The sequence below is a fragment of the Miniopterus schreibersii genome (genome assembly GCF_964146895.1).
Source record: "Miniopterus schreibersii genome assembly, chromosome: 10".
Taxonomy (NCBI): domain Eukaryota; kingdom Metazoa; phylum Chordata; class Mammalia; order Chiroptera; family Miniopteridae; genus Miniopterus; species Miniopterus schreibersii.
In genome coordinates, this window is record NC_138110.1 from 29,837,797 (window position 1) to 29,861,710 (window position 23,914).

Genomic DNA, 23,914 nt, shown 5'->3' on the forward strand with positions numbered 1-23,914 from the left:
GGAGGAATGCACCAGAGTCAGACATGGATGGCTCCGATACACTGGGGCCAGTGAAGGGGCAGCCAGCTTCTCTTCACAGTGATCTCATTTACACTGTGTGATGAATTATTTTATTTATCCACCCATTTATTTAGTCAACTGACACCCGTGGAGAAACTGGTGTATGCAAGTCCCCACACCAGGCACTAAGGACACAAAGACAAATGCTGAATGAGACCAAAGAGGCTCACCATATAGACAGGTGATACCAAACACTGAGGACATACAGAACCCACCGGGCCTGTGTGTGCGTGCATGTGTGTGTTGTGTGGGGGCACGTGGTCTTGCCAGAAGATGCAAGCCCAGCGTGTAAGGAACAAATGCATCAGAGGACTCACCGCGCTCCTCAAGGAAGCGGAGTTGGGATCAACTGGGGTGGCCTGAGAAGAGGCTTTCTAAAGTAATGCTTTTATAGAATTTCTAGACTAGAAATTGTAAATCAGAGAGTTATTCATCAAAAAATGCACTTGAGGGCCTTTAAAGGAGAGAGAGATGGGAGAGAGGAAAAGAAATTGAGGAGGCTAGGAGGGGAGGAAGAGACAGACAAACAGGTGAGCTGAGGGGAGGGGACCGGTAGGACGAAGGTGGGCATAGAATGAGAGATGTGGGAAAGGCCAACAGCCAGGCAAACGGTGAAAAGGAGGGAGATGGGTAGCAGCGAGCCACCTCTGCTTAGACGCCCACGTGGTCATGAGGGCAGGGCCTGGGTGCCAGTGCCCATGGGGACCTGCTGGAGGGGCCTCAGGTTCCAGGCCACCCTCCAAACAACAATAGAGGAGACCAAGTCAACAAAGGTTGGTTGTTAGAAATAATCTGTCACCAGAAGGGATGAAATGTGCTGAGCAGAGGGGACACACAAGACATCGCATGCCCTGGATTTCTTGGGTGCTAAAGAGCCAGAAAGGCCAGTTTAGGCAGAGCCCTGGTAAGCAGGAGGTTCATGGGACTTTGAGAAGAATGATTTTCTGAAACCAAAGAAATTCTGGGTCCAAATTTAAAAAGGCTTCGCTTTCCCATGATCTAGTGGAACTGAGAAAAAATTTGGCATTCAGCTGAAAGGAAAAGATCTGCAGATTTAGAAAAGAAGGACCGAGTAGTTCAAAGAAAGGGTCTAGATGACCTGGGACTGTCAAGCATACCTAGGAGGCCAGGAGGTTTTAAGGCAATTATAATATTTGTAACCACAACTCTCTGGATCTGTTCTCATTTGTGTCTGGCAGTTCCCTTGATCCACAATAAAATAACTTCAGTTCATCTCAGACATGCACCAAGTAGCCTGTGCTATCTAATGAGGTGATACCTGCCCAGCACTGCTGTGGGAACAGAGCAGGCAGCAGACTTGGAGATGAGAGAAGGTTTTTTGGGGAAGTGAGTCCATTTTGAGCCCTTAAAGTGGTGGCTGGAGAAAGTAAGTTCACTGCCAACAGGAGCCAGCTGGAGAGCCTTTTGATGAAACGCAGTTTGAGGGTTGAGCTTCATGTAGGTCTTTTGAGGAGCATTGGGGAGCTACCTCAGCTGGCTGCCCTCCTGGGCTGAAGCAGCCGGCACACAGGCTCTGAGTCTTCACAATTACTTCAAGACCTCAGATTCTGTGACTAGCTCCACTCCATAGGGGAGATGCCCAGGGGGGTTAAGTAACTTGTGAGAGGCCACGCTGCTGGTAAGTGGTGGAACTGGGATTTGAACCCAAATCTCTCTGGTTCCAGAGTCTAAGTTCTCAACCATCATGCCTTAAGCCTAGGTTTGCCCCTAAAAATATCCCACCCCAAGGAGACAGCTGGCCTGGACTTGTGTTGTGAGAAGGACCCAAGGACCAAGGATCACTCCACATGGGCCACTTTGTATGAAGTAGGAAGCCACGTGAGAGGTCCTGTGAAGCAAAGTGAAGTCTTATCAGATCAGTTGGGAATGCTGTGGGTCAGCTAAGGAACACAGTTATCCTGCGATGCCAGAGCAATCTGTCCCTTGGGAATGGCAGTGGTGAGGCCCAAAGTGCGACACACCAGGGGACAGAATGAATGCAGCTAGGGCTGGGGTTTCCTGAATCTTACTTTGTCCCTGTCTACACAGAAAGGTCCCTCAACACCCAAAAAGCCTTTGGCAGTAAAGGCTAAGAAATGGTGATACACGCCCTGTAGACCTCTTGTCGCAAATCACAGGGACCTGGGTTAGTAGTCATCTTTTAGTAATTGCCAAGGTGAATGGGTAGACGCTATCTGCAATTCTGGCTTGTGTAGCAAAGCCCCAGGCAAGAATAATTTATTTAGTTATTAGTTTGGAAAAGGCTGATAATGAGGAGGGCTCAGGGCCATCACTAGGGTTAGCCTGGTGTCAGGAATCCTAGGCCAGGGCTACTTTGGTTACAAGCAGGTTCCACCTAGGAGAAAGCCCTGGGGAAGAATAAAGGACCATGGGTAAAAAGGGAACTAATTTATTCTGGGTGGTTCTGGAAACAGGCCCAAGATCAATCTAGACAGTCAGACAGACTTTGTCTCAAGCTCTTAAATTTAGTGCAGGGTGAAAATCTTCACAAACCTGTGGTGTATTAGAAAAGAGACAGTTGCAGTAGCTGGACAGCCAGCTGCCCCAACAGCAGGAGCATCACTGAGACTGAACAGCCCCAGAAGAACCCCAATCACAAACTCTCCTGGGAAGGTGCTCATGGGGGGCTTCAGAGCAGCTATTGGAGGATCCACGCTGGGTCACTCAGAGGAGCTATTTGCCTTGGTTAGGATATTGAAGTAATATCTGCAGACTTCAGAGTAGTACCTGGCACAGAGTAAACAGGGTAAGGGTGCCTGTGACATAGTCTGTTTTCTAAGAAACCCTTTGTTAGTCCTTTGAGCTGGGGGATCGCTGGCCATGCCTCCTTCTGCCTCAAAGCAGGTCCACTGTCATGCTGGCTCAGGGGCCACCTGTTCAGTGTACTTGGCAGTTGCCAGCCTGTTGCTCTGGGGCAGGTGAAGGAGCATCCCGGCTCCTGGGTCCCCATAGCTACTTATGTGGGAGAAGGCAGAGAGGAAGAGCTCTGTGGAGAGACCTCCGCAAAGCACTCATCCTCATTCCTCCCCCTGTTGCCCACCACTCTCTCCTCTTCTCATATTAGAGTTCAATGTGTCCCAGAGCTAAAGGTCATTCTGCTTTCAGCTCCTTAGCCTGGGTTGTGTTTCCAGGAGTTTCTACCACACCCTTCCCCATGAGTTTGCTGTTGCCCCCAAGACCCTGACATCTCCTAGCTCTGCTGTGATTGGGGTTCCTCTGGGGCTGTTCAGTCTCAGTGATGCTCCTGCAGTTGGGGCAGCTGGCTGTCCAGCTACTGCAACTGTCTCTTTCCTAATACACCACAGGTTTGTGAAGATTTTCACTCTGCACTAAATTTAAGAGCTTGCAGCTGAGGGGCCAGTGCTATATACCAGTTACAGCCCTATAAACCTGTTCCCTCTGGGGGAGATCACAGGGATGGCCAATCTGGGGAGCAGGGGGCCAGGCGAGCCCTGTTTCCTGGCTCGACGCCTCTCCGCCAGGTCCTATGGAAGTCTTAGGAGGAGCCAAATTGCTTCTTTTTGACATTTTTACCCACATAAAACAAGCTGGGAGTTTTAATGCTTGAGAATCCAGCCCGGTGAGTAAGACTACTCCACAGTGGACGCAGCAGTTAGGACTGGATGGCAGGCTTGCTCACATACCTCAGTAGGAAAGAATCCGATGGAGAACCAGAGATGGGAAAATGATCTTAAAAGTCCACTGGAAAAGGCACAAGATGAGCCATATTCACAGACTCCAGAGCAGGGGCTGCAAGCAGCCCTTGGGTGTCTTACTTAACAGAGCCTGTGTTCTACAGAGGTGACTGACGCAGGCCCAGCTGAGGGAAAGATACGATGTACTCCTCCCTGGCCACACACATACCTTGGCTGACCTGGTGACAGCCCCGATCTCCGAGTACAGATCCGAGCTGTCAGGGAAGTTTTCCACCACCATAGTACACACGTGATGGAGAAGCGACTGCTTATGCACTGTGTCTTTGACTTCCGGAACCTTCTCGAGGTAGCTTAACTCAAACGCTTTGGCCTGTCAGGTGAACATTAAATAAAAGGCAGGAAAAAAGTTTTACGTAGATTCTTAGAAAGGCACAAGTGGTTAGAATCGATGCCCTGTTGGAGTAGCCCAATATTTAGAGTTAGCTCCACTGTGACTGAAGCTTCTCAGGCCACACGCTCTGTCCTTCTTAGCTGATCACGCATGGATGAGCCACACTGAGAGTGAAATGAGCCTCCAGCCCTTTCCCACCACAGCCATCAGCCATGAGCTGTCCCAAGGCTCCACCCCTAAAACTCAAGGTGCTGTGAGCTTGGGTCTCTGCCACATGGGTAGCTACAACCCTTTTCTGCCTTTGCCCTATTGCTATTCTACTTCCAAAGATAGGCCAATTTTTTTTTAAAAAGTTTGTTTATAATGCGTATAAGTACAAATATTTGAGTGATGAAAACAAATATTTATACTTACACACATCAGACAAAAAACCAATAACAAAACAATAGCCTAGAAGAAAACACTTCCAATGCCAATTTTGAGAGTAGCTGAGCTTTGAAGGAATAGTGTTTCTTTTTCTAAGTTTTCTTATTTATAGCAAGATACAGGGTCAAATAAATAGGCCCTGATATTTTAAGAACAAATTTCTTCTAGTCAGCAAGAAAATACAAAAGCTGTTTTTTAATTGTGCTTTGGAGGTCTAGCGGTATGACCTCCACCGGCAAGGAAAGGGCAAGACTTCTGTGACAGGGGAGGCAGGAGAATAAGGGATGTGGAAGACTTACATTGGTTCCATTTAGAAAGTTCCCAATGGCTAAGAGAGTAGACAGGATAAAGCCCAAGGTTTTATTGTTTTCCAACTGGTCTATTCCTTCCTTCAGGTCCAAAAGTGGTTCTGCCACTTCCTTTCAATTAAAAACAATTGGAAGAAGATGATAATGGTTATTTTGGCTTTACTTTGTTCTTTTTACTTTTTGTACAAGGTAATAATAAGTGGGGTTCTCCTCAGGCAATCCCACATGATCTGTACATGCTCCTTGTCATGGAAAAATGCCAAAGGCGGCAGGGAGCAAGTCTACTCCCCAAAGTCTCCCAGTGGAGACCAAGTGGGTGCCTGTGGCTAACAGGAGTTTGTGCTGGGGTGATAAGCTGGCTTCCCCTTTTCCTGCCCCTTTTCCAAGCACAAGTAGGACCCTTAGTTTGCAACCCCCTCTCCTTCTTTCATCTCACCACTGCTGACTTTATGACACTCCTCCTCCGCATGTCCCTTTAGAGTCTGGACCAGTCTCCTTTGCCTTTCTCCTACCAGGCAGATGACACTGGAAACTGTGGCCTCACTGTCCCTGGGTTACTTTCTAGAAGGCCGCTACCCTCATTACTCCCATGGCCTTCCTAAGTCCCACTCTCTCAGACTTGTAGCCTGCCCTGTAGTCTCAATGCCTCGGTTCCTTTCTACTGTCACTGTGGGGTCCCCACTCCCTTGTTCTTACTGAGTCTCTCCCCTAGCCTGAATCCCAAAGCCAGAAGGTTCAGCTTCATTCTCTCCAGCCTAGTTTCTGCCCCGCCTTTCCCCAACCAAGGCTGACCCTCCCGTCTGTTTTCTCCATGACGTTACCTCACTTTGCTGGAGAAAGTCACCTAAGCCTGCTGACCAGTTCTGTGATCAAGTAATGCCAAGCCATCTTAGCAGTCCTAGGTTTCCTCATCCCTGCTTGATTCCCAAATAAATTCATACACAGTGGTTTCCTCCTCAAGCCTGGCGAACCCACTGCCACCTCTCCGGCCCTCAGTATAGCATGGTGCTCTTGCCTCTGCAGAAAGAGGGTGGCCATGCCGCGTCTCCACCTGAGCTTTGAATCTGTCTCCTCTGGGCTCTTCCTCTCAGTTCAATTCACCTCCAGCTTACTATTCACCTCCCCCCCATTCCTCTCCACTATTTCCTTTTGCGCAGTTGGCAAAAATGCTCACACTGCCTAGAGAGGACTCCTGGAACTTCTGCTTTCTACTCAAGATGAGTCTTCTCTCTATGCCTTTACTGTCAAGATCCCTTTCCTTCTGTTCTCTTCTTAACCTCTTGCAACCTATTTGTCTTCAACAGCCTTCAATTTTCTTGGGACCCAATGAACTGCTAACTGCCACAGTCAATGGCAGTGCAGATGATCATCATCAAATGGATGGATTACAGATCACATAGTGCTTTTCTATACTTTCCAAATTTTCTACCATGAGCATATAGAGTCAGAAAAAATTAATAGTTTTTTTTTTAAACCCACAATCACATGTCTGAGATTGGTGCTAGGCAGACATAGAATAACCCATCGCTGGCAGGATGCTGGTCCCTTAATACAGACAAAACCTCATCATAATCAACTCAACAGTCTCTCAAGAATGACACCCCCTACCTTTACCAACGCAAAGCTGACTTGCTCAACCCTGGGGGTGCAGGACTAGCTGTCTCTCTTCCTGAGTGCCTACCTTTTCTGTAGTTTCATAATCCATTTTGAATGCCCAGAGGTGGAGCCGCGCCGAGAGCTCGCTGATGGAGGAGAGTGTGAGGAGGAACTGCTCCGCGCTGCCCAGCGGCGCCTCGGGGTTGGCCAGCTGAGCCTCCTGGATTTTTTGCTTCTCTTCTTCAGTAGGGATCATGGTTAGAATTTTCTGGAAAGACAGGATAATACAGTATTTGTTCTATGTTAGTGATGGAACCCATCCAACCCCTTTGATGTTTCCAAATTCAAACTGTAACTTTCCAACCAGGCAGTAGAGATGTTTTGTTGTCAGTGTTCTTATCACATACAGGGGTCACATTGTTATAAATCAAATACACTTTAGAGAAAAACCCTACTGGCACCTAAATTTACATTCACTTGTTCTAAACTTCCCTCCTGCCCTCTCTCTCCTTTAATCTGTTTCATAAGCAACTTGCCCCAAATGTTCTGGGTCTTGTACGTGAAGAACATTCTAGTCAACAAATGAGGATGAAGGTGAGAAAAAGGTGAAAGAATAGATAGAGAGAAGCTCCCTGTTTCCTATGAAATAGAGTAAAATATGTCAAGAATATATGCTTTCTAGTACTTCCCAATGATTCATTTTAAAGCTTACAAAAATGAGTCATTTTCAAAGAACTCTGATTGACTTGTACGTGGGACATGTTATAATTTTAAGTGCTTTAAATATTTAAACTATATTTTTAAATTTATTTAGAAGTGAAAACACTTTAAATAATATCAAACTCATATCTGACTGAGAAAAATGATGATGATATTTCTAAAGAGCAATACCTACCTACTAATAAAAAAGTATATCTTTTTGCTTCCATTTGACTCTGGTAAAAATCAATTGTGGAAGGCACAGGAGGCAAAAAGGCACCCCAAGGATTATGATTCTTACAGATTCAAATTCCTTAGTGATTACATTGTAAAAGAAGAAAGCAATTCCCATCAAGTGACAGAGCACATCCAACATTATTTAAGATATGGTGTCATCATTTCTCTTTCATTTCTCCTTCTGTAGCATCGAAACAAAGAAACCCATTTTGTGCCATACCTTTTGTAACTTGCATTAATTCATTAATTGCACATGGCTTTAGTTACTGCCCTATATAGCAGGCATCTGGGTAACGGGTGGGAAGGAGCTCTGGTTCTGGGTGAGATGGAACAAGCACACGCCACCCTGTCTGGCCCACTTAGTGCAACTATACACCCCGGACAGCATGCATGGAGCAGCTATTTGAAGACTCTAAAGAACATAAATAGCAGCAAGTGGACTGCAGAAGAAGACTGGAATTGGAAATCCAACTGAACAGGTAATGAGCTGACCACTTTTCTGGCATTCCACAGCCTGAGCTTAAGGTAGCCGGAGACCTGGAAGACGGTATCAGATGCAGACAGAGAGAGCTCCAGTGAACCCTTTGATCTTGACTGGAGGAGTGGGAAAGGGGTCTCCTAGCAGTGGCAGCAGGGGCTGGGAGGCACCTAAAACTCTGAGGGAGGGAGCCTTCCTCTCCAATCAGTGATGCTGTGGTCCCAAGAAGGTGGCGCAAACCCCTTCTGCTTTTCTCTCTGTCCTCCCTCGGCTTGGCCCTAGGCATGAGCATAGTCCCAGAAGGTGGGGGGCACAGTGAAGCCCTAGGTTTCAGCTGGAAGACCAAAACGGGAGGCCCCAGGGACTAGAAAGTACTGGAGAGGTCATGGAAAATGAAGAACCTGGCAAAGCAAGTGTATAAAGTTGTTTTAAGAACTTCTGGGCTCATCTCTGAGCTGCTCATATGTGAGTCTGACCTTAAACAGCAGATGAAAGACTTGGAGACCTGGACTAGCCTTTGAAGACTTTGAAAACTGAGCCAAAGCTGGAACCACAGTCTGCAAGACACAGATCATAACTGTGGCCTGAACCCAAACAAGGGAGCTCTAGTTTTCAGTTCTATATATGAGGTCAGAATTACCCTGATATAAAAACTAGACAGAGATAGCACAAGAAAGCTAGAGACCAATATCCCTGATGAAACTAGATGCATAAATCCTCAACAAAATATTTTAAAATATATAAATAAATGCCAGTATGTTAAGATATATAAACACATGACTATATTTTACGTAGCAATATAATAAAAATAATCACAAGGTTGATTCAATTGCAACAATCAATCGATACAATTACTCTACCAGATTAACAGTCTGAACAAAAAAATTCACATAATCATTTCAATTTATACACAAAATTTTTTTATAAAATTCAATATCCATTCATGAGCAAAAAAAAAACAAAAAACACCGAACACCTCTCAGCAACCCAGCAGTAGGAGGGATTTCCCATATCTGATAAGTGACATTTATAAAAAACCTATAGCTTGCATCATGCTTAGTGGTGATAGACTGAATGCTTTCTCCCTGAGATTGGGAACAAGACAGGAGGAATTACAAAAACCCATACAGACTGGAAACAAAAAATGTCAGCTGTTCCTATTGCACATGGTATAATTATCTACATAGAAAATTGTGAGGAATACAAAAAACTATAAAACAGTAAGTTTAATAATAATGTTGCATAGTATAAGGTCAATACATAGACAAATCTATGTTATTTCTAAATAGTGATAATGAACAATTGTAAACTAAAATTTAAGAAAAATGCTATTTACAATGAAACAGTCAGGTATAAATAACAAACCACATGCAGGATCTGTATGCTGGAAAGTAGAAAACGGTGATGAAAACAATCAATGAAGATCTAAATAAATGGGGGACATACTGTGTTCATGGACTGCAAGACAACGGAGTCAGATATTAATTTTCCCAAAATTGGTCTATAAATTTAACTCAATTGCAATGAAAATACCAGCATATTTTTGTGTGGATACAAACAAGCTGATTACTAAAAGTTATATGGCAAATTAGATGAACCAAATCAACTAAAACAATTTTAGAAACGAACAACCTTGAAGCGGTAACACTACTTGACTTTAAAATGTACTATAGAGCAATAGTAATAAGGCATTGTGCTATGGGCAACAGGACAGACATATGGATCAGTGGGACAGAACAGGGGGTCCAAAACAGACTCTATAGACGACCCACTGGTTCTGATAAACATGCAAAAGCAGTTCAGTGGAGAAAAGATAGTACTTCTAACTAGTGGTTTTAGAACAATTGAAATTCTTATATAAAAGAAGAACCTCAACCTAAACCTTACACTTTCCACACAAACTAACTCAAAAGATATCACAGACCTAAAAGTAAAAGGTAATACTGCAAAACTTTTAGAAAGAAACACAGGAGGAAATCTTTGTGACCCATGTTATGAACTCTTAGACACGATACCAAAAAAGAACAGGTTGATAAACTGAACTTCCTCCAAACTAAAACCTTTTTCTGTATGGAAGACACTGTTCAGAGAATGAAAAGACAAGTTACGATTCCTCAAAAGGTCAAACACAGAGTTACCGTATGACCCAGCAATTCCATTGTTAGGTTTTTACCCTAGAAAAAATTTAAAACTTATGTTCACACAAAAACTTGTACATGAATACTTGTAGCAGCTTTCTCCATAATTCCAAACACTGGGCCAAGCTACATATTCTCCAACAGGTGAAGAATACTCAGCAATAAAAAGAGAAAAACTATAGGGACATACCACAGCTAGGATGACTGCCAAAGGCACCAGCCATGCTGAGTGCAAGAAGCCAATTATTACTGTATGATTCCATTTATGTGAAATTCTCCAAAAGACAAAACCACAGTGAGGAGGACAGATCAATGGTTACCAGGGGCCAGAGGCAAGCTGAGGATGCGACTAGAAAGGGACAGCACAAGAGCACATTTGGGGGGGGGAGGGGAGGATGGGATTGTTTTGAATCCTGACTGCAGGTGTCATTGCATGAATTTATGCATATTTCAAAACTCTTAGACTTGGATACGAAAAAGTTTAATTTTACTCAATATTAATGCAAAAAATTAAAATAAGAAAATTTAAAAACTGGAGCCCTGACACCATGATCAGCAAATGTGCAGGTGTTTACAGGATTGTGCCTCAGGACGTATGTGGCTGGGGCAGAAGCCACCTGGGGTTGGTGAGAGTGTGATCAAGGAGGGCTGTCTCAGTCCTGCATCAGAGCCAGTGATGCCCAACCGCATGGAAGGCGTGTGTTCTGTGCTGCAGGCAGAGTGAGGTCACAGGAGGTACACCCTCAGATACCTCCCCTTCCAACATTCTCTTCATCATGGCCCTGAACACTGAGAGTATGTGGGCATCAGGCCGATATTGAGTGACAGTGCCCCTTGCTCTCCCACGGGCTCGTGCTTTGACCCTACCTGTCCCCACAGATGTTATTAGAAAATAACCAGAGCAATCCAAGCAGATGCCACTTCTTTGAAAACACCCAGGATTTGACTCAACCAGTTTTCAAAATAAAAACGTAACTAAAATTTGTATTTTAATTTTCTTCGTGTTCAAATCGTTTTCAACATGGACAAGAATTCCAAAATAAAAAATTGTCAACACTTTCTCCCCTTCTTCAGAAGGCATTTTCCTGCCATGATTTGAGTTACTTTTTTCCTTTGGGAAAGTAATCAAACACTCTTACTTTTGTTTTTCACTTCTCTGACTAATTTAAACCATTTGTTCACTGTTGAAGATTTATGAGGTTGCCATCTGCCAGTTTGTTTTATTTTTTCACACATCACTGACAATAAAAATAGCCATAAGACAGTGGAATAGCAGGTCAAAGTTACCTCCTATGAGGTGATGGCCGCTTTTTTCCAGGAACAGATAAAAGGAGATGAACATGAGGGGGAACCTCTAATTTGCTCTTCTCCCCCATCTGTAGATTTATTGACAATTTATGATTGCCATTTGGTTCCACAGGAGAAAAACATCAAACAAGACCACGATGAAATAATCTCAGTGTTTTTGTGTTTGATTTCCTCCCAGACATGCTCCTTCAGCACTGCCTTAAGTATCCTTGCTATTGTACCTGAAAGCCGTATTTCAGAGAAAAAGGCACAAGTCTCACTTTTTATGGACCCAAATGTTTTGGGGTTTGGCCATCTCATTCACCTGCAGATGAGGCTGTAATAATTACATAATTATTTCGCCTAATGAGTTTTGAACAGAACCCTGGCTGCAGCTCTGGATGAGAATCTAACAGGATTTTGGTGACAACAGCAGAAGCTGAAGTCCTTAGAGCTGGGCCTGGTTTGCACACAACTTGCGTATTCTCATGAGACAATGGCTTTCTATCCGGGTACTTATTCTCATGACAGGGAGGGATCTTTTTTTTTTTTTTCACTTCTCAAGGTGTCTTGATTGCATCTTCTTTTATTGTTGTCACTATTCAGTGAAGCACATGGGCAGAAATTATTGCATCAAACTTGCAGATGAAGTGACTTGCCTGAGTGAGGCTGGATTAACCAAGGCAGAGCTGGAGAGCCACCCAGGGAAACTCCTAGTTTCCCAGCACTAGCTCCACAGTTCACAGCAATTCGACCAAAAATGCAAAGCTAACAGTGCAGCTAAGGTGCCAACCACTGGGACACTGGTTCCTGGCACTGCTGACAAAGTCTGGTACCTGCACTCAGGCTCACCTGCTTACACCCAGCACCCACTCGGGCACCTGAAGACGGGGCAGCATGGTACAAAGTGCTTGAAAGGTGCTATAGGTTTGTACCTGTGGCCAAAGGGAACTTCTGTTTCTAGGATGCTGACTGGCCTGGCAGCCAACTTGGGCCAAGTTAAATGTCATTTGGGACCATTCAATTGTGCTACCCTTGGAGAAGACACAGAATAAAAAAATCAGAAAAGCAAGAAAAAAGGGGAAGCCTCTTCATACTTCCATTTGTGATACCAAAATAATGTTCTAAAGTTTAATACTCTTATGAAAAACTGCTTCCTTAATGAAGTTAGTCAACTCCCTCAGGTTTACATAGTAAACCAGATGCATGCCATTGAGTTGCTAAGCAAAGCCACAGGACGTCATTTAATACATCCTAATCACATTTAGGCGCAGAGAGGTTTCAAATGGCCCTATTAAGCTGTGCTGCCATGCTCCAGTGCCTGCATCCCAGAAGCAGTCTGGCAAAAGGCCCTTTGCACGCAAGCTAGAAACCTTATTAATAAAGATCTGTAAGGACACAACTTCCATCTCTTCTCAGCCCCGACTTCGTTCTTGAACAACAAGCCTAGAAAATAAACTCTGGGTAAGCGGCTCAGCACACGGATGTAGACCATGCATGCTCCCTGGGTCCCTGAGATCAGTGGTCAGAGACAGCAGGGAGTGGCTGACAGTGCCTGGGTTCCAAGTTCTCCAAGAGAACTGGTGTTTGCTGGATTCTTCTCAGTCATACCTAGCAAGAGTTAAAAAGAATATACACAGAGTTTCTGGATTCACACAGGCAGCCTTAAATCAAGGGTTCTCAGTCAGGGTGATTTTGTCCCCAGGAAACATTTGACAAAGTCTGAAGACATTGTTGGTTGTCACCACTGGGGTGGTAGAGGCCAGGGATGTTGCTAAACACCCCACAATGCACGGGGTAGCTCCCACAATAAAGAGCTGCCTAGCCCAGCCCTGATTGATGTGGCTCAGTTGGTTGGGTGTCGTCTCGTGCACTGAAGGGTTGCCACTTCGACTCCCAGTCATGGCATATGCCCAGGTTGCAGGCTCGGTCTCTAGTCAGGGACATGCAAGAGGCAGCCAACTGATGTTTCTCCTTCACCAATGTTTCTCTCTCTCTCCCTCTCCCTTTCTCTCTCTAAAAATCAATTTTAGAAATCTTCAAAAAAAAAAAAAAAAAAAAGAATGGCCCAGCCCAGGATGTCATTAGTGACACCGTTGAAAAATCCTGCTTTAGATGAAAACTGTGATAAACATGTGTAACTCTATGAGTTGTTGTGACTATGGATTTACTGAGGATTCATGACACAATAAACTCTCAGTAAGGGCTTAGTCGTGTTTTCTATAGCTGTGTCTTCTTGCTTCTAATCATGCCTTTCATCAGCTACTCAGTGGAAAACCACAGGCAGCTCTGTGAAGTGGACGGCGTGGCCTCGTGGGTCTCCTCACCTCCCTTTCAGATTCCCTCTTACTCTTTTTGGCATCCATGGGCCCTCCTGGGCCAGCCATTCCCAAGGCCTGTGCTCTGCACTTCAGACTCGGATTCTAGAGCTCATATTTCAGCTTGACCTCTCACTGGCTTGTGAACTTGGGCAGGCTAAAATTGGGCCTCACTCTCTTCCTCTCTAAGATGGGGAATGTAGTAGTATGTTCCTCATAAGGTTCTGATGAGCGTCTGTGTAAAGCTCCTAGCTGGTGCCTGGCCCCGGGAGGAAACTGAGGGTCAGTTTTGTGCTGTGTTACTGTTCCTATATTCATCATCATTACCGTCACTATCATCGTTCCTTCCTGGATCAAAAAGGTGCTCAGCTGGAAACCAGTCAGTAAAGGAAAAAGTAATCTGATTCATTCTCAAATCTAAGTAACTTATTGTATCTGAAACTTACCCCACTCAGGGAGATCTGCATTTCAGGAAAGAACAAAGGCAAAACCCAAAGGAATCAATCTCTCCTAATGGACTTTCAAGTTCTCAGGACAAGAACGGGAAATATTTTTAAAGGAGGAAGTTGTCATTTTTTCCCTTTAATCAGGCTGGCTCTGGCTGCATTTGAAACTGCTCTTTGTATGAATCTGAAGCTTTTGCGACCTCTAAAAGACACTACTGTGTAAATAGGATGTTCAGGATGTGCGCCAGGGCCTACCGCACTCTCTGTCCTAGCTGAAAGACACCTTGCACTTGGTTTGTCGAGGTCGGCAGCCCCCACTTACCCAATGGCAAGCCAATGCCCTTCTCCCCTCCTTGCTCCTCTGTGGGTCCCAGAGTAGGGCTGCCTCACACTGAGGCTTGGCCTGCCCCCTTCTTCCTGTCTGGCAGTGTCTCAGTGTCCCTCTCTGTATATACCTGTCACCTGCTTTCTCCTTTATACCTCCCGCCCCAGTTGGCCATGTGCACTCACTCCCTGGCTGCCCACCTGGATATGTTGACTGCTCTGCTGCCTGGCCCAACTCTACAGCTTGGGGCTCAACGTCCTCTCCAGCCAGAAGGAAATGCATTTCCCTCCTTGTACCTGCTCCTTGGGACAGGGTGTGTGTGTTTCTTAGAGTAGAGATGCTTAGACATGTATGGGTTTCCTAAAGTGGCTGTAAACACAAATTGGGTGATTTCAAATAACAGAAAGTTATTTTTCACAGTTCGAAAGACTAGAAGTCTGCTATCAAGGACTCAGCAGGGCCATGTTCTCTCTAAAGGCTCTGGGAAGGACCCTGTTTTGCCTCTCCCTAGTGTTAGGTGGTTGTGGGCAATCCTTGGTGTTCCTTGACTTGTAAACACATCACACCAGTCTCTGCCTCCATCATCTCTGGCATTCTGTTCTGCGCGTCTCCCTGTGGGTTTTCTGTCTTCACATGGCATTCTCCTCTCTGAGTTTATGTCCAAATGTCCCCCTTCTTATAAGGATATCAGTCACTGGAGTAGGGCCCACTCTAATGCAGTATGACTTTATCTTAACTTGATCACATCTGCAAGGACTGTTTCCAAATAAGGTCATATTCTGAGCTTCTGGGTGGACATAGATTTTGAAGGGACATTGCTCAATCCAGCATAAACCTCTAGGAAAACAGTGTTTCCTGTGGAGGCCTCTTCTTTTCCGAGCACAAAAGCATACATTCCCCACAGCTCCCTTCCACACTCAGAGCCGGGGTCAAGTCTGGTACCGTGGCCTGAGCCATTCCTTACAACCAACTCTTTTGTCAAGGACTTGCTTTCCCTCACTGCAGTCAGCCCTCATTTGTTCCCTCTACTCTCAAGTCTTTCAAATAAGACTGTGTATGAATGAACCCTAACTATGGAAGAATATGAAAGGAATCCAGGGTTTCTTGCTAATAGGAGAATGGAGTGGCTGTCACCCAATACCATGAAGCAGGGTCCTCCTACCTCCACTCTGACTCAGTGGGCCCCGTCTGCAGGAATCTGTGGGCTGGGCCATTGGCTCTACTCACTCTGTTTCCATTATTGGAATAGAAGATTTAACTTGCTGCAAAATGGTACCAGCCCACAGTGAAGGAAGAACAGGTCCTGATGGAAGAGCACAGAACCCTGCTTGGCAGAGCAAGTGAGCTGTGGCTCCAGCAGTAAGGTCGCCTATTAATCATGTAGTCACAGCCAGATCACCCAACCTCTCTGCACTTTCGCCATTCAGATCAACAAATGCTAAAGCCTCAGCTGGCTTGGGTTCTCCAGTTTCTCAAATGCAACATGTCTCTACATACCCTAATGAGTGCAAAAGTAACCCTACTTTTGAAACTGTTCATGAAACATATTTGGTTTGAAATGATGTGAACAAAGATCCTCACAGCCTCCTAAGGAGGTTATAATATTCTTCTTCCTTGTTGAGGCAGGCAGGTGGAGTATGATCGGAAGGAAGTCAGTAAATGAACCAGAGTGAGGACCTCTGAACTTCACAGGTAAAGGGGGACTTCCCCACTCCCCAGAAATATAAAAAATGTGAGAATTATTAACATTATTCAGAGTCTGGCTGAGACAGAAGAATGGCAAGCCACCCTACAGAGAAAGTCATATTGAACACAGTAATGCTTTGCATATGTGACACATTATAGAACACAAATAATGCTTGGGAGAGCTTCTCTTACCTCAATTCCTTCTTTGTTTAAGGCGTATTCATCGAAATTCAAAATGGCGATCTTAATTGTTCTTGGAGGGGGCAGTACTGTCAGGCCAATATTGATAGCATTGCTCCTCTTGGAATCCAGGACTATGATCTCCTGCCTTTTTCCGTCTGCAGCGGTTTTCTTGGTGACAAAACAAGGAGAATCCAAGATTAATGCATCATCTTTGGTCCTTTCTGTGTTTCATTATTAAAAGCAAACTCACTACTTATTTAGAGATGAAAACAAGTGGCCCTGGTTCAGCTCAGGAAGGACTGGCTACTGCTCAGCACAGAAGAAAGAGATCAGGGATTAGCTCTGAGAAGCAGCCAAGAGCAGGCCAGCAATGGAACTTCGCAAGTCAGACACATTACAAAATAAAATTGATTTTCCTTCAATTGGGAACAATGTGATATTTTGCAAGAAAGAAAGAAAAGGAGGGGGGAAAAACACACAGCACCCTGTTTTTTTCCATAGAAGCAGTGGAAACAAATCTAAAACCTCTCAGAGCTCCCTCCCTGTGGTCTGCAAGGTGTCGGAATGTGCTCTGGTTGGCACTGGTGCATATGGTGTGCGCCTGGAGATGGAGACGGTCGGTACTCATGCTGAGGAGACAGGAGTGACAGAGAATCCACCATCGCTGGCTGGCAGCCCCTCTGGACCCCTGGCCATGCCGTTTCAGGGGTCCTCTCACCATTAAAATATCCCATGCCCTTTATTCCAGAGCACCTGCCACACTCAGACATCTGGGCAGCTGCTGCTAGAGAGTGAGGAGGGACCTTCTGAGGAAGACCAAAGGGCATGTGCTGGTGAGGAGGAATGAGGGACAAACAGACCTAAAGGCTGAGGAGGGGAACAGGGGACAGAGGTGCCCAGGTGTCCTCATAAGGCCCTCGTGTGTGTGGCTTCCCTGCTGGGCTGAGTGCCCTTTGGGGGCAGGCCCTGGGTGTGAGTGCTGAGCCAACACTTGCCCAGAGATGAGATGACAAGGCCCCTGAGCTCTTGGGAAATTAAGGGCAGGTGGCCATGGGGACAAGTGGGGGAGGTCTGGCTCAGCAAGCTCTCTGACCATGTTCAGGTTTCCCTTCAGGCAAGCAGAGCTGGGAGCATGACTATTTTTTTTCAGGTAATGAGCCTGGATGACAACGATGAATTAGGCACAGTGGACCTCCTGAGGGAAAAGATGGGGTATGTTCACAATGTGAGGGGGCTCAGCAGTAGGGTAATTAAGTCATCTAGTGGTGGGGGCAGGGTCCGGAGGAGCTGACACTTGAACTGGGCCCTAAAGAACGTCTAGGATCTAGTCTGGAGCTGGGGAGAGAAGATGAGAGAAGTGGCTTTGTCTAGGTTGCTTGGGACTGCCAGAGAAGAAGCTAGAGGTTTAGGGGTCATATCCGGGGGAACTCAGGAGCCAGCACTCCGACTCCATGGCAAGCAGACCCCAGCTCAGTAGCTGACTACTGCTCACCAGGGGTCAGACTGGGAGCAGCTGAACTGTCTGGAGAAGCTGCCCTGCTGCAACATTAGAGGCTGGAAGTGGGCAAGGGAAAACGGACTGTGGCTCCTTAAGTCCTACTGAGCCCTTCCAAACTCAATTACTAAAATTCTATTTTAGATCCTTAAATATGCATTTGGGAATAAATTAAAATTTTTTCACAAGGAAAATAATTGAAAGCATCCCAGCTGTTCTGGGGCCGGGTGGCCAGGAGGAACAGTTCCTATGGGCGTGGCCATCAGCTTTGAACAGTGGGCTCCTAGGCATATGGGGCACATGGGGCATATGGAAGCATCCTCATTCTGCAGGGCAAGCTTGCCTTCCACTTATTTAATCAAACAAGCCTATTGGGAACCCCTGAAATTAGCTTTTAAATCTAATTACAAATATTATTTTGTGTGTGAAATGCTAAGAAGGAATGAGAAAAGGTTTGACAAAATGCTGACTACAGGCAATGAAGAGGGATGTTAGGATTCACAATGCCCACGTTAGGATGCTGGGGTGCCCACCCATCCAGGCACTGCAGGGAACTTACCCAACACCTACTCCCTCTTCCCTGCCCACCAATAGGACCTTGACTTCAGTCAGGCTGGCAATGTGTCAGTTACATCAGTCACCTCCCTGGAGCCTTTGCAGCCAAAGCTGGCCCTGTGACTTAGTTCTGGCTTTTGTTTCTCTGATTAAAAAAGATAGACCCAAAGGGCCATGCCTTTTGCCCTTTCCCCTTCTTCCTGCCGAGAGTGTGGACATGAAACCTCAAGAGGAGGCATAAGGTATGAAGCCACGTAAGGATGGCAGCACGGAAGACAGAGGGAGCCTGGGATCTGCATTGGAAAGGCAGTTACCTAGAGTCAGGCTCCAGTGCAGGAGGCATTTATCAGAAGGCGCGGATTCCCGGAGAATCATTAGCCCTTAGCCTCTCACCTAGACAGTGCCCCTCATTCTAGGAGCCTAGAGAAATGCTTGGGCAGGCCCAGCCCAACTAGAGCCTTTGTGCAAATGAGAAAAAGATGCCCCCCACTGGGGAGACACAGCCCCATGGCCAACAACTTGAGAAAAAAACACCACTCAGATTTCAGTCCTCCCCCAAGGCCATGTCCATGTGCAAAACAATGTGCACAGACCTATATAGCGGCCCTGAGCCTGACATATCCTTGTCGCCATTCTCAACAGAATTCAGTTTACACCAGTGGGCACACCCAAACACTGCGCGTAAGTCAGGGAGTAGCCTCCAGGCATCCTGAGATAATGGGGAGCGCTGTCCTCAGAGATGACGCTACCCGTTTTCAGAGCACTTCCATCCACGTCGTGAAGGCATAAGAATTATAGTAATATCTGAAATTGCATTATTCAGTCTCTGAATTTTACCCAAGAAGTGTTTTAAATGCTGTTCTTTGTAAGTAAAACAGATTCTACTAGACGCCAGTGAGCACACAAGTGCCTTGGGGTCCCTGAGTGCCTGAGGCGAGCTAGTGGCTTATGCAGGGCTGTCCCTTCCTCCCACAGTAACCTAGAGAAGCACCTGCAGGAGCAAGTCAAATTTCTCTGTGCCCAGGACCCCGTGTCCATGTCTAAGGATTAGCACTCATCAATTCTGATCCATTTCAATCATCCTTTTGGGTTCAAAGTCCTAGATCAGCAAGTGTGACCTTCACTATATCCTTCACATGCTCCTGTGACAGAGTAACTGTCATCCACCCTCTTCCACAAAGCTTCTCATGCCCACCTATTCTTCTTTCCCACCACCTCCACCCTGAGCCTGACCCCGGGTGCCTGCCTCCCACCACCTGCTTCTAGTCTCTTTTCTTCCCCAACCCATCAATCACACTCTTGCTAACAGTCTTTCTCAGTTAGCTATTTCCTTATTGCAAATCTTTGATCATAAAGTCAGTGATTTCCCATTGTTTGAAATTAGAAAAGCAGGCAATTGGTTGATGATGGAAAGATGATATAAAGCAAAGCCAAAGAAGAAAGAGTGGCCCTTGTGAAGATTAGGAAATGTTAAATGCCCTCCTAAAGGCATCTAGAACAAAGGGGTAAGACGCAATGGGACAAAGGTAGAACAGGACTTGGGAAGATGAAAAGAAGCATGACTTCTAGGCAGGAAGTTGTTGTTCTGCATTTGAGAGTATACCAGAGAAATCCCAAAAAGCAACTCCCAAACAAGGAAACAACTGACCAAAATCTCTTGACATATCAATACAAAGCCTACCTAAAGGAAATGACAGCAATGTCTTGAGAGTAATAAAAGAAGATGTGAATAAGTGAGAAACATCGTATTACTAGATAGGAAGTCTCAGTGTTATAAGGAGGTTCATTATCTCTCATCAAATATATACATTTAAAGTAATTATAATAAAAATCCAACAAGATTTGATTTGGGAATTAAAAAAATATTCTAAAGTTACTAGGAAAGGCTATATGTATAAAAAAAATCAGTAATTAGAGTTATATGTAATGTTTACCCAATCAGCTATAAAAACATTATGAAACTGATACAACTAAAATGTGTACTACTAGAATAGCCAGAATGACATAACAGAATAGAATGATAGTACAGAAAAAGTTCTTATACAATGGTCCAGGGCATTCCAGCAAACACGGCAAGGTTAGTGAGTCACAATTCATTACGAAAGCCTGATTTCTAACATGGAACCAAAGAAAGTAACCTAAAGTCAAAAAACCAATATGGCAGGTTAACATCCTGACAGACTGGATTGACTGACATCTTCTTTCTTAAGAGAAAAGGCAAGAGTTTGGGTAAGTATGGTGGGAATACACCACACCCCCTGAGACCACTTGGCTGACTGGAGTCTGAAGACATGATCAGTGATGGTCCATGACAGCAAACCCTGAGCAGAGGCAGGAGAAGAGGCTGAGTCCTCCAACAGTCTCTTTCTGATTGGCTGAGTGTCTTCCCATATTTATTGATTTGTAGCCCCTCTTTGATATAGATACCATTTCCTTAAACAGATATTTCCTGAGTGCCTATGAGGTGCCTACTCCTTGAGTGGGGACTTTTCCATGAGGATTAATGAAGAAATGCATATCTGTGGAGGGCCAGGAGGCCCATGACACCAATGGTCAGACCTGGGGCAACAGGAAATAAAGGTTCTTGTCTCAATCTTTGATAAAAGGTCCATCAGCCAAACCTCTGCCCTCTTCCTCAGTGAGTCCCAAGAACTATAAGGGAGGAAAGGATGTTGGAAGGAGGCTCCTGTGGGCCCAGCACCGGGCCCAGGATTCTAGGCTAGGGGTTGGCTGGAAGTGAAAATGGGAACAACTGTCTCTGGGGTGAGAAAGTCACCCTAACAAAAGAGTGGAAGTGAGGCTGTGTGGGGGAAACCTCTGTGGAGCTGCTTCTGAACATGCTACTTTGCCAAATATGTCCAAGGGAAAAGAAGAATTTGCTTCTTTAAGGGGCCAGGGATACCCTGGGAAGACTCTAGGCTCTGGTTTTGAACTCTTGAGCAGAACCAGGCCATGGCATCCAGCAAGTAGCTAGGGCCCTTCCTCTGAAGCTCCAACTATCAGGGAGCCTCCAGGATGTCAGTAGTTGCCTTTGCAGAAATATTGTCTCTGGAGAAATGCTTCAGGCTTGGATGCCATGTAGGGCTTTTGTTCAATTATGTTTTTGACTCAGCTGAGAACTGCAGGGAGAGAGGAAGGGGTGTGAATGGCCAAACTGGTGAGAAAAAGAAGTTATTCTCAGTGGAGAGAGATTCTTTCAGAGAACTCTTAGAGAGAATGGGGCAGGAAGGAGGTCACCAAGGCAATTCAATACCCTTCTCCCAAGCTGTCTAGGAGGGCTGAAGCTCCAGCTTCCAGGAAAACAGAAGTGAGCCCCTCTCTAGGAAGAGGCTTCCAATGGGCAGCACCCGAGGCGACAAGATTTACAGTATTTCTGAGAAGCACAGAGGAGGTGGCCAATTTAAGTAGCGACTGTTGATTGCCAAGGTGCAGGGGAAGGACAGTGACTGTTCTCTGCAGCCTCAGAGTAGGTTGGGTTCTACTCTCTAAAACCAACCAGCTCCAAAAGGTAGCTGCAACCTCGGCCACTTCAGGGGGCAGAAAGTTAGAAACAATAATAGAAATGTTTTCTAGAACAGTTAAGCCAGATATTTAGGTCCACTTGGGGACCCCCAGTGCAACACCAATCTCTGATGCAGAAATGGATGACTACATGCCTCAGAGGGAGGAGACCCGAGGTCAGGTTTTTGGACAGAACAAAGTATTGCCTCCACAAATGAGTATTTTAGAGTCTGCAAGTAAAGAAACAAACTTCATTCCGAGTGGTTATCGGGGGTGGGGAACCACCATGTAAGAGTGATCACACTCTAATTTGATTCAACATCCTGTGGAAAAGACCAGAATTCCCCCTTATACTTATTCAGTTTTGGAAAAGAGACGGGTGAGTATTCAGACAGCAGTTAGGAAAAGGTGGAAAGGAAAATTTAAATGCTAAATAGTAGCCATTAAGCTTAGAGACTAATTCAAAATCTCACATTGGAATCTCAGGAAAGTCATATGCCAAAGTTTAAGAAAGTTAAAAAATGATAGGCCTGTTACCACAACCACATGGCTGCCTGCAGCACATACACACACACTCACCCCTGTTTAGCTGGATTCATTCAACAACCCCAGGAGGTCAGGCACAGGGATAGGATCCAGGCCTGGTTTCTCCCCCTCCTAACGATCCCACCCCCATAGGGGAAAACAAACAGAGAAGTTGATAGACTTGCTCAAGGTCACATAGAGGTAGAGTCCAGACCAAATGAAATTTAAAATTGCAGTAGCAAAACATATAGGTCATTGGGGGTGGGGTGGGGAAGGAGAGTCTTTTAAAACAGCAAGATTTAAAAATGCCCAAGGGAAGAGTATGAGGAAGTGTTCAGAAATGAATTTAAAATTCCCAGAATGAAATGGAATCCAGGGACCACACAGAAACTCAACATCACGTATCTGAGCAGGAATCAGGTCTGGTCAATCTACCTACACTCTCTGAAGGAAAACAAGAAACGTAGTTTATTTAGAGCAGCACTTTACAACTTGGGGTGCACAAGAGAAAGAGTTACCTTTCAGCCACAGTGATACTTGGGTCCCTTCCTCAGAGATCCTGAGCTCAGTCTGGAGTGGGGCATGGGGGTCATAGATGTTTAAAAGACCTCTCCTGCAACAGGACTCTCACTTAGACTTTCAAAGCTTAAAGGCTTTGAGACGGGATTGGTGGGTGAGTAGAAAGTTGTTCTTTCAAGGAAACAATTTAAAAACAGGACACAAAAGGCAGGGATAAGAGAACATTTCTTAGGATAGAAAGACAGTAACAGGGTCCTCGCCTAGCCCCCATTCCAAATGCAGCAAGGACTGGTCCTGCCTTTTTTATGAATGATGCAGGAATCAAGTCCTCACAGCTACAGACAACGCAGGAAGTTTTTATTGGTGTTAAAATGAACCTGATGTGCCCAACAAATGCCAAGCTCCTCCTAGGACTGGGAGCTGAGCTGTCAGGCCCTTCCACATGAGGGGTAATGCAGCTTGGGAGGCTGTGGAGCTGGGCGTAGCTGACTGAAGGCAGGGCCACACATTCTGCCACTGCCAATACCATGCAACCAACTCATGGGGGTGGTTCTAGAAAACAAAACAGAAAACCCTGCTCCACCAGTCCCGCGGCTTCTGTCTGTGGTACACCATGATGAGGAGGGCAAGGTCCAGAGAAGGGCCACTGTGAAGGCAGCAACGTCCCCGTGAAGGGACAGAATGAAACGAGAAGAGTAAGGAGGGGCCATGATCAAAGCTCGTGCAGGCATGCAGTCTGGGCAGGCAGATGAACAGGGCTTATTTTCCTGAAATGCTGCCACAAAGCATCGCCCCTTTGAGTTTTAAAAGAGTAATTTGACAAGAAAATTTAAAAAACACGGTCTTTAAAAAGTAGATATTCAGCACATAGAACTTGTCACCCCAGAGGGTGCTGTGACTGAAAATAGAAACTGGCCAGGGACATGATCTATTAAGAGGACTCTGAGTCTCAAAGAAGACCACTGAGTTTGAGAGCGCTTACATGAAAGATGACCGACTGCTCAAAGAGCTTTTCATCATCACTGTCACAGGCCCTGGGTCAGGCTCAGAAAGACACTCGCTCT

The 23,914-nt window shown here is 45.5% G+C and overlaps 1 protein-coding gene across 9 annotated transcripts in view; it reads right to left on the bottom strand.

Annotated features, from left to right (window-relative positions):
- Positions 1 to 23,914, bottom strand: part of FHOD3 (formin homology 2 domain containing 3) — a 396,327-nt gene that overhangs the window by 26,008 nt on the left and 346,405 nt on the right. For all 9 annotated transcript variants that reach the window (XM_081149144.1, XM_081149143.1, XM_081149142.1 and 6 more), the window contains 4 exons: positions 16,265 to 16,423; positions 6,544 to 6,726; positions 4,854 to 4,973; positions 3,946 to 4,107 (listed from right to left, as the gene is read on the bottom strand). In XM_081149144.1, the coding sequence (XP_081005270.1) occupies positions 3,946 to 4,107; positions 4,854 to 4,973; positions 6,544 to 6,726; positions 16,265 to 16,423 (624 nt within the window). The remainder of the gene's footprint in view (positions 1 to 3,945; positions 4,108 to 4,853; positions 4,974 to 6,543; positions 6,727 to 16,264; positions 16,424 to 23,914) is intronic.